This window comes from Coffea arabica, chromosome 7e (assembly GCF_036785885.1).
Source record: "Coffea arabica cultivar ET-39 chromosome 7e, Coffea Arabica ET-39 HiFi, whole genome shotgun sequence".
Classification (NCBI taxonomy): Eukaryota; Viridiplantae; Streptophyta; class Magnoliopsida; order Gentianales; family Rubiaceae; genus Coffea; species Coffea arabica.
The window spans coordinates 17612574-17627836 of record NC_092323.1 but is presented as its reverse complement, the minus strand read 5'-3'; the positions used below and the strand labels follow the sequence as shown (position 1 = coordinate 17627836).

At 30.2% G+C, this 15263-nt stretch overlaps 1 protein-coding gene across 6 annotated transcripts; it reads right to left on the bottom strand.

Annotated features, from left to right (window-relative positions):
* On the bottom strand, nucleotides 1-5334 carry LOC113701556 (WAT1-related protein At5g40240). Of its 6 annotated transcripts, none has more exons than XM_072059205.1 (9): nucleotides 5005-5334; nucleotides 4568-4685; nucleotides 2678-2893; nucleotides 2503-2568; nucleotides 2226-2339; nucleotides 1690-1945; nucleotides 1063-1224; nucleotides 745-896; nucleotides 1-400 (listed from the first exon to the last, which is right to left on the bottom strand). In XM_072059205.1, exons 3-9 carry the CDS (start codon nucleotides 2875-2877, stop codon nucleotides 217-219), a joined length of 1134 nt encoding a protein of 377 aa, XP_071915306.1. In that variant the 5' UTR covers nucleotides 2878-2893; nucleotides 4568-4685; nucleotides 5005-5334; the 3' UTR covers nucleotides 1-216. The 6 variants fall into 6 exon arrangements, with proteins under 6 accessions (XP_071915306.1, XP_027078076.1, XP_071915305.1 ...); XM_027222275.2 differs by having other exon boundaries at nucleotides 4568-4612; XM_072059204.1 differs by having other exon boundaries at nucleotides 2678-2921; nucleotides 5005-5333.
* Between the last annotated feature and the right edge of the window lie 9929 nt (nucleotides 5335-15263).

The window sequence follows — 15263 nt, the reverse complement described above, 5'->3', positions numbered from 1 at the left end:
AAGCCAAAAGATTATTTTGCCATGGAATACTTTTGTGGAGAACATACAACTTGTATCCATAGAACAGCTTCAATATGTCGTGGAAGATGCACAAATGCTATCTAAACAAGTGTCCAACATCTCAAGAAAAAAAAAAAAATTTATCCCAAGAAATCGCTGAACAAGGTAAAAGGTGGGAGTATATCACTAGTTCAAAAAATAAATGTGTTTGATTATTCAAGCAGTGGTAGTCGCATGTCCTTCATCTGTTGAATCATCATATTCGTCTAGCAATGGAGCATTTCTGCTGGCAGATTCCCTAAAAATAGTACCACTTTGTGATTTGTCTCCACTTGCTTCTTGTGCTTTTGCCCATATTAGAACATAAAACCCAATCGATATGATCAATGATCCGATCACGCTGCAAATTAGCAAAACATCTGATATAAATGCTCTTCTATATATAAGAAGGAAGTGTACATATATATATGAGTAAATCTTATATACACTGAAAGTGTATACACTATCACCGTTAAATTCATGATATTTGTGTAAAAGTTGAATTTCAAAGGGATTGAGGAAGGTGGGTTAGGGTTCTGTATATTTCTAAATGGTTGATGCATATTTCTATACATTTGCCGTTCTCACAATTGAGAATTAGACAAATATTGATAGGAGTGTATATCTAAACGTGTTTGAAAAAAAAAAAGTACAAAAGTTGCACGACAGCACCAAAATCTAAAATCATGAGCATGTGAGATGTACCTTCCGAGGTAGAGATTATCGCCAAGAAAAATGAAGCCCAGAATTGCAGCAATGGCAATTGATAATGGCCTAAATGAAGCTACATATACAGGTCCTTTTACATGTAAGCACCAAGTATGAACAAGAATAACGAAGCCTGTCCCCAATACTCCCTAAGCCAAAAAGAAAAAAGAAAAAATTTCAGTGCATCGATTCGATATGATTTCCATTCCAACTAGCTGTATGAGCAGTAAGTAGCAGATATAAGTAGCCTGGGAGATAGATTTCTATTTTGAAATTCTAGCAGTAACTCAAAAAAAATTAGGTTTATGTGCTCACCGCATACAAAACCGCGTACAACTGCACATCCAGTTTGAATATATTCCAAGCACTTGAAATTGGTACCTCGATTAAACAAATGGGTGCTGCTATGATCATACATGATAAGTTGTAGAAGAAGACCACAACCAGTTCTGCTGGGTACTCCCCAATAGCCTTGGCCTGAAAGTGGTGGACTCAAGACCCCAAGATTAGTAGGTGAATGCTCTAATTGCACTACACAAAGGCTATAATTTTTTTAATAAAACAAGTTGCTCTATGAAAAAACAATAGCCAGCCAGCATGATGATTGCATCAATTTTACAAAATTGTAAAGAGTTTTAAGACAATAACAATATCAGAAACAACTGCACCATAAGTCTTTTCTTTACGATAGAGCAATCTGGTACAAAAAAATGAGAGTTCCAAATGAATATTATGCTTTCATTCTCATGTAATTCTTATTTCGTGTCGAAATTCTTATTTTTTCGAAAAGTGGGAGATAATAGCAAAGGCTTCAAGAATATAACGGGGCAATGTGAAGAGAAAAAAAAAAAGATTCTATCGAAATTCAAGGGGGTGCAATAGTAGGACAAATTTAATAAATTTTAAAATTGAAAAGGACAATTTTGGCTTTTAACATGTTACCTGATAAATATACCAAAGGGAGGCTACTACATATTCAGCAGCGAGGATGGCACCCCCTTTGACCCAATTTGACTGTTTGGTGCCAGTGGTGAGTGTAACTAGTGCTGCCTGTGCAAAAACAGAAGCTGAAGATGCAGGGCTCCTTAGTAGCACTGGGCCTTTGTACAGAACCACCACAAGGGCTCCTGCAATCGTTATTGCACACCCTATTATCTTAACTTGGCTACTCAGGCTCTTCATTTCTAGCTTTTCCATCCTGATCATGACAAGAAATATCAATTGGCCCAAGTATTCCCTCATTATTTTGAAAAAACAAAGGCAACCATTGAAAGCAAATAAAAGTGGGGAAATAATTTTTAGTATTTACATTTAGATAGCAAATTAGTTGAATTAACAATGATTAGAAAAACTCATGCTGGAACAATCATTTATGACTTTAGTGTCGAAAATCCATTATTACATCTCGCTTGCTCCAAAACAAGCATGAAGAGTAGCGAAAATGGCTAATCACTTTAGAAAGAAAAGCAAAATAGGACCTGAAGAGGACGGCCAGGACAAATGTGGAAGCCGGTGCAATATTGCTCATGGCGGAAGCCAATGTTGGTGTACTATACTCGATTCCTGTATTTCCAAGATATTGAGCTACAAAGCTAAAATTACATTTCAAAACAAAAGTCTGATAAGCTCCTTTAGAACAAACATTTAAACAAATTACTAGGGTTCATATCAGAAAGCATTACACACACATAAAGCATTGTGTGTGTGTAATGCTTTCTGATATGAACCCTGATATATAGACACAAACACACAGACCCAAGAAGCCCGAGGGAGAAAAATCTAGCAAGGAGGCCAAAGGTAAATGGAGGAAGCCGAGAATTCCTGTTAACATTAAGAAATAAGAAAAGAATGGATAAGTTACTACTTGCTAGTTTGATTATTACAGGGAGAGGAGAATTATGAAGGCTTGTGATTTAGGATTGTAGATTACCTGTGGAAGAAGTAGCAAAGAGGGAGGAGAAGAAGAGCTGCTATCCCATAGGAATAAAGCATGAAAACGTGATAGTTCAGACCCTTCACTGTGGCCGCTTTGAAGATGGTGTTCATACCAACATTGATGCACTCCATTGTAACCATGGCTGTGAAAGGAAAAACCTCTCCATACCAACAAGTTCGTTTCCAGCTCCCCATCTTCCGTTCTTTCCTTCTTTGGATGCAAATGTATATTACCACTCCTATTTATGCTTTTAAGTTTTAGTGGTTCATGCACTAGAGGCCATTATTCTAATTGGTTATATATGAATTTTTGTTTTTAGAAGAAGAGATGCATGCATCCAATTCTATCAAGCCTTTGTCACACCCAAAACCAATCAAAATTAGTGTTGAACAGATTAGCTGGGGAAAAAAGCTCATAGATCCCCAAAAAAAAAAAACAGCCTACAAGATTCGATTAGATCAGAACTAATTCACACTACTTTAATGCTGAAAATAATGTCATAGGATCATCTTGCAATCTTGTAGAATAGGGTACATTTGAATATGGTACATTTAGTAAATATGGTACATGAATCAAGTGCAATTTTTATTTTGGTTCAAATGAACATATAGTATATACAAGGATGGAATTAAGAATAGGTTAATGTTGCACCCCATTTTTTAACTAAACATGAAAATAAAAATAAATCTAATAACCTAATTTGAAAATGATTTTTTTGTGGACTTTTTCAAAAATAAAACTATAGAAAAAGAAAAGGTAGGTAAAGAAAAGGAACTAATATCCGACTCGGTAAAGGTCTGGCCGAGTAAAAGTCTAGAAAAGGTTTTTTTAAAAGAAATTTGAAATTTCCACTTAGTATTGAATTTAAGTGTACTGAGTCACCTATGAAAAAAGTAATTTTCGTTTTCAGAATGGGATAATTTCACAAACCTCCTCTGAGGTTCACCTAAATGTCACTTAACATCTCTGTAGTTTTAAAAATCTCTCTTACCTCCCCTATCAGATTGACTAGACAAGATGTCTCCATCATGGGTGGTAAACTGACCACATTACTCTACTAGAAACCCCTAATTGATTAATTAAAATTTGCACAGAAGAAAACGAATTTGGAGAGTAAAAAAATCAAGACACAATTAACAAAACTAATTATAATAACAACTTTTTTTTCCTTGTAGCAATAAAAGACAGAGAATTTCTGACATTACTATTACCTAACACATCAAACAGACATTAGAGGCAAATATAGCTCATTTGGATTTCTTTCATTCTCTGAAATCTTGGTTGTCGCTTTCCTGTTGTAACCATAATATAAATTCTTTATATTAAATGATGTTGGTGAATTATAAGAGCCCCTTTGAATGTTAGAACTTGTTACGATTTGTTACAATATCTTCTACTAATTTCCTCTTTTTGAAATTGCTCATTTTGCGTTAACTTGTATTTCTTATTTTGTTGTCTTGCTGCCTTTATAATCTTAGAGTTGGAGCACTAGTCATTGCAAACTTGTAACACTACTTATATGCTGCAACTTCTCTTTATTGCACTTACTTCACTCGCAATTTGTGTTTTCCCCATTAGGTTTATTTTGGTCTTAAATGCTGCTCTAATATATATAAAAAGGACAACAAATGGGTACAAATGGAAGAAAATCGTTATCTCTCATCTTTTATGAATATTTAAACGCACAAGAGTTGATAATGCTACAAAATATGTCAATCAAGGGGAGGTATAGGAGAGATTTTTGAAACCACAAGAGAGCTAAGTGAAATTAAGGCAAACCTCAGGGGAGGTTTGTCCAATTATCTCTTTTTGAAATGCAAATTAAACCTTTTGACTAGACAATTGCAGGTCTTTCGAAGTCTAAGAAATGAATTCGAGAATTACATTTGTGATGGAGGAAGATCATGATTTTTCCCTCAAAACACCTCCCTACATCCAGTAAAATCAGTAGTGAGATTAGTTTCACTCTTCTAATCTCAATGTCAAAATGAGCTAATTTTACCTGCACAACTAACATGCATTTAATTAACATAAAAAAAATCTACACACATAAAAGTCAAATAAAATAGGGAGATGTTTAATTCCAAAGCTTCTTTTAGAAAAATCATAGATAATGCGCTCTTGACTTACTCAATAATCACATTCCATAACAATAAAAAAAAATAGTACATAACAAAGAAAGGAGAAAAATAAATTACAAAATAAAAAAATAGAAGAATTCTGTGTCCCATGAGGTTACTTCAAGTCAGAAAGAAAATTCAAGTACCTAATTCAATGTAAAGCTGTAAAAAGCAAAACGAAAAGGAAATAAGGGATTTCACCGTGCTTCTCAGGTATATTGTGGTGGTGGTGGTGGCATTCCAGCGGCTTCCACGGCAGCAACTCCGGTGGTCTCAAGTCCTCCTGTGTTCCCCGTTTCTTTTGTTCTGCTTTGTCCCTTTTCTATATACATATATTTCTCTTGACTGAAGTCTTAATGGGCACTTTTCGAAAGAAAACTTAAAAGAGGAAGGAAAAAAAATGGTTGTTGGAAAGGATGACTGGTAGAGTTGAATGCTTCTGATGATGATGAATGAGTGGAGACGATGAAGGGAAAGAAGGACTGCTTGATGAAGATGAATGATGGATGGTTCCCTCATGGAGGGTCGATGATCAATTTCCATTGGGATAATATCAGTCAAAGCCTCCTTTGAGGTTTCTCTTAATATCAGCTGACACCCAAAAGTTTTAAAAATATCACTTACTTCCCTTAGTAATTGTAAAAAAACTATATTAATTTTCACTTGATACATAATTAATTGATATATCAAATAAATGAAACTTAAAATTTTTTTAAAAAAAAAAGAAACAGAAGTCTTTTTTTTTTCTCTTTTCTTTTTCTCCAACATTCTCTCTTATTCATTTTTTGGATGATTATGCAAATTTTTATTTGTAAGTTATAATAAATTGAATTTTGTTTATCTTTAACAAATAATCCAAAAATTATGTATTCAAAATATTACAAAAAATGAACTTTAATACCATAAAATTCTCAACAACTAACCTAAATATATTGACAAGAATATTTATGATGTTAATGTTTGTTTCTCTTTAATATTTTGGGTGTAAATTTTTTTATTATTTATTGTTAATCATGTTTGACAATGGGTATGTAACTGAAAAAAGTAATTTGAATCTTGTATTAAGTGAAAAATATAATATAATATACTATTTTTGATATTATATATGATTTGATCTTTAATAATAAATAACAAATTTTAGTGTTTTTCTTTAATATGTGAATTGATATTAAATTAATTAAATAATGTCATAGATGAGGGGTAATGATAGAATCATATTATCTTTTCTCTTCTAATATTACTTTTTCATTAGCAATTGGGTCTGAATGTTATAAAATAATTAACCTCAAAGAAGATTAGTGTAATTTTTAAAATTTAAAGGGAGGCTAGTGAATAGTCAAAACTTCATGAGAGGTTTCTCAAATTATCCCTTAATAAAAAGTGCTTATCAAATGTTTGAGTGATTTTAAGTATATTGTTTAAATACATAGTTCAATAAATATTTATTATATTAAATAATGTATAATTTAAAAAATTTTAAATATATTTATCTCTTTATTTAGTTAATAATAATTAAATTTAATATTTTATTTTTAAAATACAAAAGATATTTTAAAAGTATCAAATTTGAATTTTTTACTAAAGGTGCTTTTAGCATCAAAAGTTATGCTTCTAATTTTATAAGATGATATTCATCAAAAGTTTTTTTTTAATCAAAAACACCGCACCCTTAAACGAATCTAAAAATACTTTAGCACTTGAACGCTTGGTAAATGCATTGCAATTTTGAATTTTTTTATTATAATAATAATATTTGTATAATTTATTTTAACATAATCTACAAAAAGAAGAGCCAGGAATTTCGTTGGAAATCATAATTAAGTGACAATAATAATTAAGTGTCGAGACATCCTAGCAATACTTAAATGTTTTGATGGTACCAACTGTCCATGAGGTAGATGCCGTCGCAATTCTGAACATCGACCTCAATTTTCTACAGAATACATGATACGTGTCTTTTGTGTGATGGCGCACACATGGGGTAGGTGGATGGGTGCGGCCTGACTCCTGCGCTCTGAGCACATGCCTTTGTGTGGTCCTAAAGGCACGGACGGACGTGACTCGTAAGTAATTACCGGCAGGGCTATTAAGTTACAACTCGCACCTCAAGGTCCACGGTCCATATTTTTCTAACAAGGTAAATGTTCAAATTCTTAAGTCAATCCAGGTGGGGTGCAAACTGCAAATATGTGGGGGCTAACCGGTCCTTGTCAAGTTGGGACAAGCGGATCCCACACTCAAAAGAGAAAGAGGTTAAATAAGTGGGTCTGTTTGGATTAAGAGGTTTTAAAAAAAAAAATTTTAATTTTGTTTTGCTTGCATCATACACATAATTTTCAATCATCTTTTTATCTCACATACATCACATTACAAAAAGTGTTACAGTAATTATCGCAAATAAATATTTCAAATAATCTTCAATCCAAACAAACCCTATTAATAAATATTTCAAATAATCTTCAATCCAAACAAACCCACGTGTTTAGATAAAAGGTTATTTGGGATAATTTTAGGGATAATTTCCCCTAAGGTTTCTGATAATTTCATTAGCCTCCTCTAAAATTTATAAAATTACACAGACCTCCCCTAAGATTAACGTTTGATAACAAAATTAGTCCGATTAGAAAAAATAACATTAAAAAGGTACTTTAAGGAGAGGGATGAAACTTTTATTCCATAAATATCCTTTATGCATATATATAAATTGTATTAGTAAAAGAATAAAAATAATTAAAAGTTAGAAACAATTGATACACACATTTTTTGTGAAGGAATTAAACAACACATTTCACTATTCAAAAAGTTCACATTTAATAAATTAGATAATAAAAATAAGCAATAAAACTACACTAGTGATCACAATATTCAACAAAACAGAATAGTTATTTCTTTCAACATGATGTTTGCTATGAATCTTGTAATAGAAAAAATTTTCAAATTTTGTCTTTTTTCCCTCCTTCCTCCATTAAGTATATCAATTGATGTTATTTTGTAAATACAAGACATTGTTCATCATTAAAAAAAATTTCAATAGTTATTTTCATTAATTAGTTACTAATAGTTAATTATGTTCTAATTACTTAATCATTAGATATTAGTAAAGGAGAATGGAGGGAAAAGAAATTTCGAAAATTTTTCTGTTCAAAATCACAAGAATCATTGCAAACATCATATCAAAAGAGATGACTAGTTTATTTTGTTAAATCTTATGATCATTAGTGTAGTTTTGTTGTTTATTTGTGTTATTTAATTTATTAAATATGAACTTTTTGAGTAGTGAAATATGTGTATTAATTGTTTTTAACTTTAAATTATTTATATTCTTTTACTAATACAACTTATATACATGCATAAGGGGTATTTATGAAATAAAAATTTCATCTCTCTCCTTAAAGTACTTTTTTAATGTTACTTTTTCTAATTAGACAAATTTTGTTATCAAAACCTTAACCTCATGGGAGGTTTATGTAATTTTGCAAAATTCAGGAGAGGCTAGTAAAATTGTCAGAAACCTCTAGGGAGGTTTATAAAATTATACCATAATTTTATGAAAATAATTTTAACACTTTTTTATGTGATATATATAAATTAAAGAAGTGGTTAAAAAAATTTTATGATATAAGTAGATAAATTTGTGTACATAATTTGCTATTTATACACATATCTTGGCTAAATTAAAAAATGTTAATTGTTAGGTAGGGTGTCAGGAGGATGGAAGCATAAATAAAATTAAGGGAGTTTTTGTTTTAAAACAACCTTGTTTACTAAAGAATTCTCATAATAATACAATTTTAATTCATATTTCCTCTATAACCTATTTGACCCTATAAGACTCTCAGGTCCCGGAATGGCAATAGGGCGAGGTGGGTGGGGTAGGGAGGGGTCCCCCACCCCGCCTCCCCCGTTAGGGCACTCGCAAGGGCTCCTAAAAATTTGTCCTATAATTGTATTGCAATCAAATTTTTGTCAAAATTCAATTACTTAAAATACTAGCACATAACCAAGTCATTATCCATTATAATTTTACAATTAAAACTCATAAAAATAATTAAACAAAATTTATTTAAATACAATCCAACATGACGAGATAAATACAACTAAAGTAGTCAAATTATCACTTTTGAATTTTAAGAATCATCCTGCCAAAACATGCTATTAGTCATCAAGTTTTCAATTTCTTTCTTCAATTACCACTAGGTATTTAATATAAACGTATTAGTAAATTTAGTATAACTAATTAATAATTTCTATTAGTACACATTTATAATTATTAATATTATATATACTAATATACATTTAATATGCTAATATACTAATATATATATACACACATTTAATATACCCATATATATATATTAGTTATATATATATATATATATAAACACACACATTTAATTTTTCTAACGGGTGGCGGGCCATGGGGCAGGTGCCCGTGCCATCGCTACTCAGGTTTCCTATTTTTCTTCTTATTACCAAAAAAAACTACTAATATTTCCTTCCTTTTTTTCTTTTCCAAAAAAAATACGCATCTCAATAATATTTTTTTCTTGTTAAATTACTTCTACGCATAAATAAATAACTATATCTATTATTCAAAACATTATTAGAATAAGTTAACGTAAGAATTTATCAAAAAAATTATAATGCAAAAGAATATAAGGGAAAAAGATAAGTTAGAAATCAAAACATTAAAATTCTATGGCATATATTTTTGTAATTTTTTTTAAAAATCAAGGGATTAATTACTTGATCAACTAACACATTGAAATTTAAGAAAATATTCCAAGATACCTAAATTCACATGATTATATAGTATGAAGTGCCGTCTTTAGTTTTTTTTAAAAAAAAAGAGGAAAATAGATGCCAACAATTTAAAAATTTTGAAAAAAAATTATATATTGATCATACAATAATTAACAGCAAAATGAAAATAATATTTGTTACCTACTAAATTCTTAAAAAATTGAGACTATAGAGTTTGAGATAATTTTTATGATGTATCTCATGTAATGAAAATTTTCACTAGTAGCTAAGGTTGAGATTTTAAGAATTAAAAGTTTTAGATTCAAATTTTCCTATCTCTTCTGCGCTGTTTAAGTTCCAACTCTTCCTTGCTCAAAATAAAATCTAGAAAAAAAAAGGCTTTCACTATAATGCCATGAAAAAAAGAAACAGTAAAGATGGTGAAAATTCAAGATTGTATATTTGTATCAAAAGTCCACGTGGCGCAATAAATACATCAGCATGGATATTTGATTTCATATTATGTTACAATGGGAATAATTTTCGAGAACAGAGTTATTGTGGCCAAAAACTCATGAATGAGGAATCACGTTTGTAAATGGCAGAATGTTTAAGGGTGTTGTAATAGTTCGAAAATGGTGAACAAATAAGGGTTAATTAGCAAACTCACTAAGTTCGTAGTCCATAAGTGCATGCATAAGTCTAAAAAATGTTCCAAGTACTCCACGGCTCTTTTTTTCTTAATGAGATGAGAAAACAACTACAAAATACTTGGAGAGACGAAATTGCCCATCTTGATATTTACTAGTAAGTTTTTTTTTTTTTTTTTCATCCCTCCCGTCCCTCTCGACAACATTCCTACCTCTAATTGTCAAGTATAAAATTCGATTCCTGAACCTGATAATAATGAGGAAATTTATTGACAAGATTCTCTACCTTAGCTACTGAACTCTCTTAGTCTTTCTTACTCTTAGTTTTAAATTTTTGTATAACTAATAACGGATGAAATTTTTAAAAGCGATGATCAATTGTTTATTAGTCCTTGACTAAAGTTCTAGACCTTTTGTTTTAGGGTTGTGTATAACTTTTGGGTTTATTCAATTTTTTAAACGGAAGTGTACAACTTTAAATTAATGTTGTTCTCTTCTTCTTCGAAAAAATTAAAAAATCTATAATTAATAGTACAAAGGTATCCATAAAAAGTAATGAAAATTTTATTATTAAATATGCCCTAATGGTACTTTCAGCATTTAAATTGTTCAATAGTCTAAATTATTTTTAATAATAATGAGAAAAGTAAAGCAGATGGAGCATTTTATTTTATTTTATTTTATCATTTGGCTCTCATAACTGGGCAACCAAAAATGACTAACGTAGAAGTAAAACTGGACAACAGCAAAAACATGGCGTCAATGTTGTGGCAGACAGTTGACGAATATCATCATTTGGCGCTCACAATCCGTTCCTCCTTAATTTCATTGGGGTCATTTAAATCCCCTGCCAAGGCATTTTCTCTATTATACAAATGCATTTTTTTTTTTAGCCTTTTTGTGATTCGCGGACCCATCTTCCGGACAGCACGTCTTGTCAGCACTAGGGCTGCAAACGAGCCGAGCCGAGTCGAGTTTTGAGCTAATCGAGCCGAGTCTCGACTAAATTTTACCAAACTCGAGCTCGAGCTCGAGCTCGACGAGCCGGCAAATTTCGAGCTCGAGCTCGAGTTCGAAAAAAAAATAAAAAATAATTATTTTATTTTAAAAAAAATAAATAAAATAATATTTTTTTCTTAATAAATAATAAAATATTAAGGATATATACGTAATTTTACTATGAAAATAAAAAATAAAAAAAATATACATATAATATACGTAATTTTATTATTAAATAAAAATAAAAATAAAAAAAATATATATATATACCCAAGCTCGCGAGCCGGCTCGCGAGCTAACGAGCTTAATATTCTGAGCTCGAGCTCGAGTTTGACTCGAGCCGGCTCGAGCTCGACTCGAGCTCGATTAATATCGAGCCGCTCGCGAGCGGCTCGATTCGTTTGCAGCCCTAGTCAGCACCACGTCATCAAACTTGGATCAGAGAGTGAATTCGATCCAATTCAAGAGTTAGCAGTCAATGCATTAGATCGATTAAATGAGGTCCAATAAAGTAATGTCATATTTGTGTCGTAATTATATTTTAATTGTATATAAAAATAAAATGGTAAGAAAAAATACCCCTAGACTTGGTATGCTTGTGAGTTTACAAATAATACAAAGACTCCCTTTCACAAAACTATTACTTTTGTCTGTGCAATGAATAGGAAAATATTATCAAATTTTTGAGTAAATTTGTGTCATTTTCAGAAAACTTGGCTTTATGTTTTTGACAATAGATATTAAAAAATTCACCAAAACAAAGTATATAATGATGTTATCGACATATTTAATTGAAGTGTGATTTTTGTTGTGCAATTAACACAAAGATATATTAACATGCTGTGTAATTAACACGTTACTATAACTAGATGTTGGAAGGTATTCCTTTGTCCGAAACAATTTATATCTCATTTTGGATGATTTTCAACTGACATCTGTAGAGGCCTTTTGGGAATAGTAAAATTGTAAAAGTATTGATAAAACAAAATATACAAGTGTGTGTTACAATTAGAATGTATTATTATTAAATTTGTCATATTTGATGACTGTTTCTTTTCAGAATGTATAATTATCTGTTTAATGAAAAATCTTCTTTAACCAGAAGCACCAAACACCCGCTTGATGCACAGTATTCCCCACCTAGTTTTTATTCAAATATTGAATGTTGCATACACGTGACATTGTTACATTGAATTTTTATATACGTATAAATACATTACATATACCTCCTAAACTACAGCCCTATAGTATATAACACTTGTAGGGCTCACTAAGCTAAGTTTTGGAGAAATATAAGTGTGCGATATTGAGTCAAGTGTACCATCAAAAAATGGCTAACATGAGATATATGGCAGGATTTTTCAGAATCATAAGGGACTGTGGCATGAAGCAAATCGTATTTTGGGGATTTATGCAGCTCTGAATATGGATATGCGTAAATTCATTGCAGAACTCAATTTGCTGTTTAGAGTAGTTGAGAATTTGAAAGAGACCCTGGGTTTGTTTGGATAGGGTATTATTTGAAATAATTACTGTAGCACTTTTTGTGATGTAATGTATGTGAGATAAAAAGGTAATTGAAAAGATAAAAAATTGTATTAAAAATTGTAATGATGATGTCAGCAAATATAGTTGACCAAATAATCTACCGTCCAAATAAATGGCGGCTAGGGAGAATGAAGGTGGACCTAACTTGGTAAAAAGCAATTAAGTTTGATGTTGACACACGTACGTGCATTCGGTGAAAAAAGTGACACCACAAGTGGGATGAGGGCCAGGAGCGGTCCTGAGCTGTTCAAGGCTAGATTTTGACAAAAAAAAAAAAAAATATGCGGTTCAAATCACTTTTTGTACCTCAACTTTTACAATGTGTGCCGAGTTTACAAAATTTTGTACTAAAGTTATACCGTGTGTAAATAAAATTATACGGTGTGTAAAATGCACAAAATCGTCAGGAATGATTGCACCTGCAACGGTTCTTGTCCGTTGTCCCCACAAGTGTTATGTATGGTGGGCTGTAGTTTAGGAGGTATTTTAACCCAATGGGATTTCAGATTACTCCCACTTGGAGTACCTTTCATGTTTTTTTTTTTTGATGAAAAATGACATTGTGTTTGGATAGGAGATTATTTGAAAAATTATTTGAAATAATTAGTACAACACTTTTTGTGAAATAATGTATGTGAGATAAAAAAATAATTGAAAAAATAAAAAAATGTATTAGAAATTGTGTTTATGATGCAATCAAATAATTTGAAGCCAAACCTTTATCATGTGAACTTCGGCATGGCAACTCCACAACTTTTCAAGCCAGGTTGAACTTGCTTGCTTTGCTTTCCCATCATCAAGCCTTACAAATCTGACACATAAATATGAAGCTTTTCCAAAAGGCCCACTCCAACCCTTGGACCACTTACCCTATCTAGCAGGTTTACCATAAGGTTGGACTTGGTATGTTAAGGGAACCCATGAAGATTTATATGATGATTAAAACTACTCTGATCAGTCTGTGTATACCGCCCAAAAGCTCATGTTCCAAATGCACCATACTTTCTCTTTGAGCGTCTTTAGCTTAATCTTTGTTTAACATCAGTTTGAATGCTGTTGTACTTGGGTAGGAAAAATTAGCAATGGAAGCTGTAAAAGCGTCATATAAATGGCTTTATGTCCATCCTGCATACAACCATAGATAGAATTAGAAAATTTAATTTAAGGAAACGAGGTTCAGCATATCTAAAGTTATGCATACATCAGATAGCAATTTCAAATTTTTGCAGGGACGAAAATTTGAATTTATAAAGAACGTATTTGAAAATTCTCAAATTTTCAAGTACCAAAATAAAACTTGGGGAAGGAGGGGTCGGCGACCTTTTCCCGCCCCTCTCAAATTCTGTCCCTGCATACAACACACACTCTCTTTGTCAATAAATTAGTTGATGAAGTCGTTATCTACTTTGGAGGAAAATAGCAACAACAATTTCTAGGAAAAAAATAATAATTTTTGACGATTTGGGGCAACTGAAACTGCAAGAAAATATTTTGTATATATCAAAACCAAGCTTTACTAGTTGAGGTTGATTTCCACATCAAATATTTTGACCATGAACCCAAAACTTGACCACAAGCACAAAAATGACATGACAAAATACTCTCCGTTTGGATTAGCTGTTTTTGGGGTTGTTTTTCAAAAACAGCACTGTAGCATTTCGTTTTTGAAATACAAGTCCGTTTGGATTAGTTGTTTTTTAGGTTGTTTTTCAAAAACTATATGAAAAACTTTTACTGTAGATGTTTTTTGGATTATTTTTAGAGGTTTTTTAAAACATATTTTTGGGTATTTTTATAATTTTATTTTTACATACATTTATGCATTTATAAATATTTATAAATAAATATATTTATATATTCGCTAAAAAATATATAAATGTATTATATTATATATAATAAATAATATAAATATATTTATAAATGTATAAGTGTATATTATTATAAATGTATAAATTATAAATGAATATTATATAAATGTATAAATGTATAAATTTTATATTTTTATATAAATATACATTTATGGATTTATAATACATTAATAAATATTTATAAATAAATATATTTATATAAAAATATAAAAATTTATTAAAAATTTATTATATTATATATAATACATAATATAAATATATTTATAAATGTATAAGTGTATATTATTGTAAATTTATAAATTATAAATGTATAAATGTATAAATTATAAATTATAAATTATATATAAATGTATAAATTATAATTTTATTAATATTATGTATAAATGTATTAATATAATTAATATAAATGTACAAATGTATTAATATTATGTATAAATGTAAAATTAATATTATGTATATTAATATAAATGTATTAAATTATGTATAATACATAATATAAATGTATATTATAAATATACATTAATATATATATTATGTATAAATGTACATTTATATAAATGTAAAATATATATTATATTATATATAATTTATATAATATATAATATTCATATAAATATATTATAAATATGTAAAAATATTTTTTAAGTAAAAT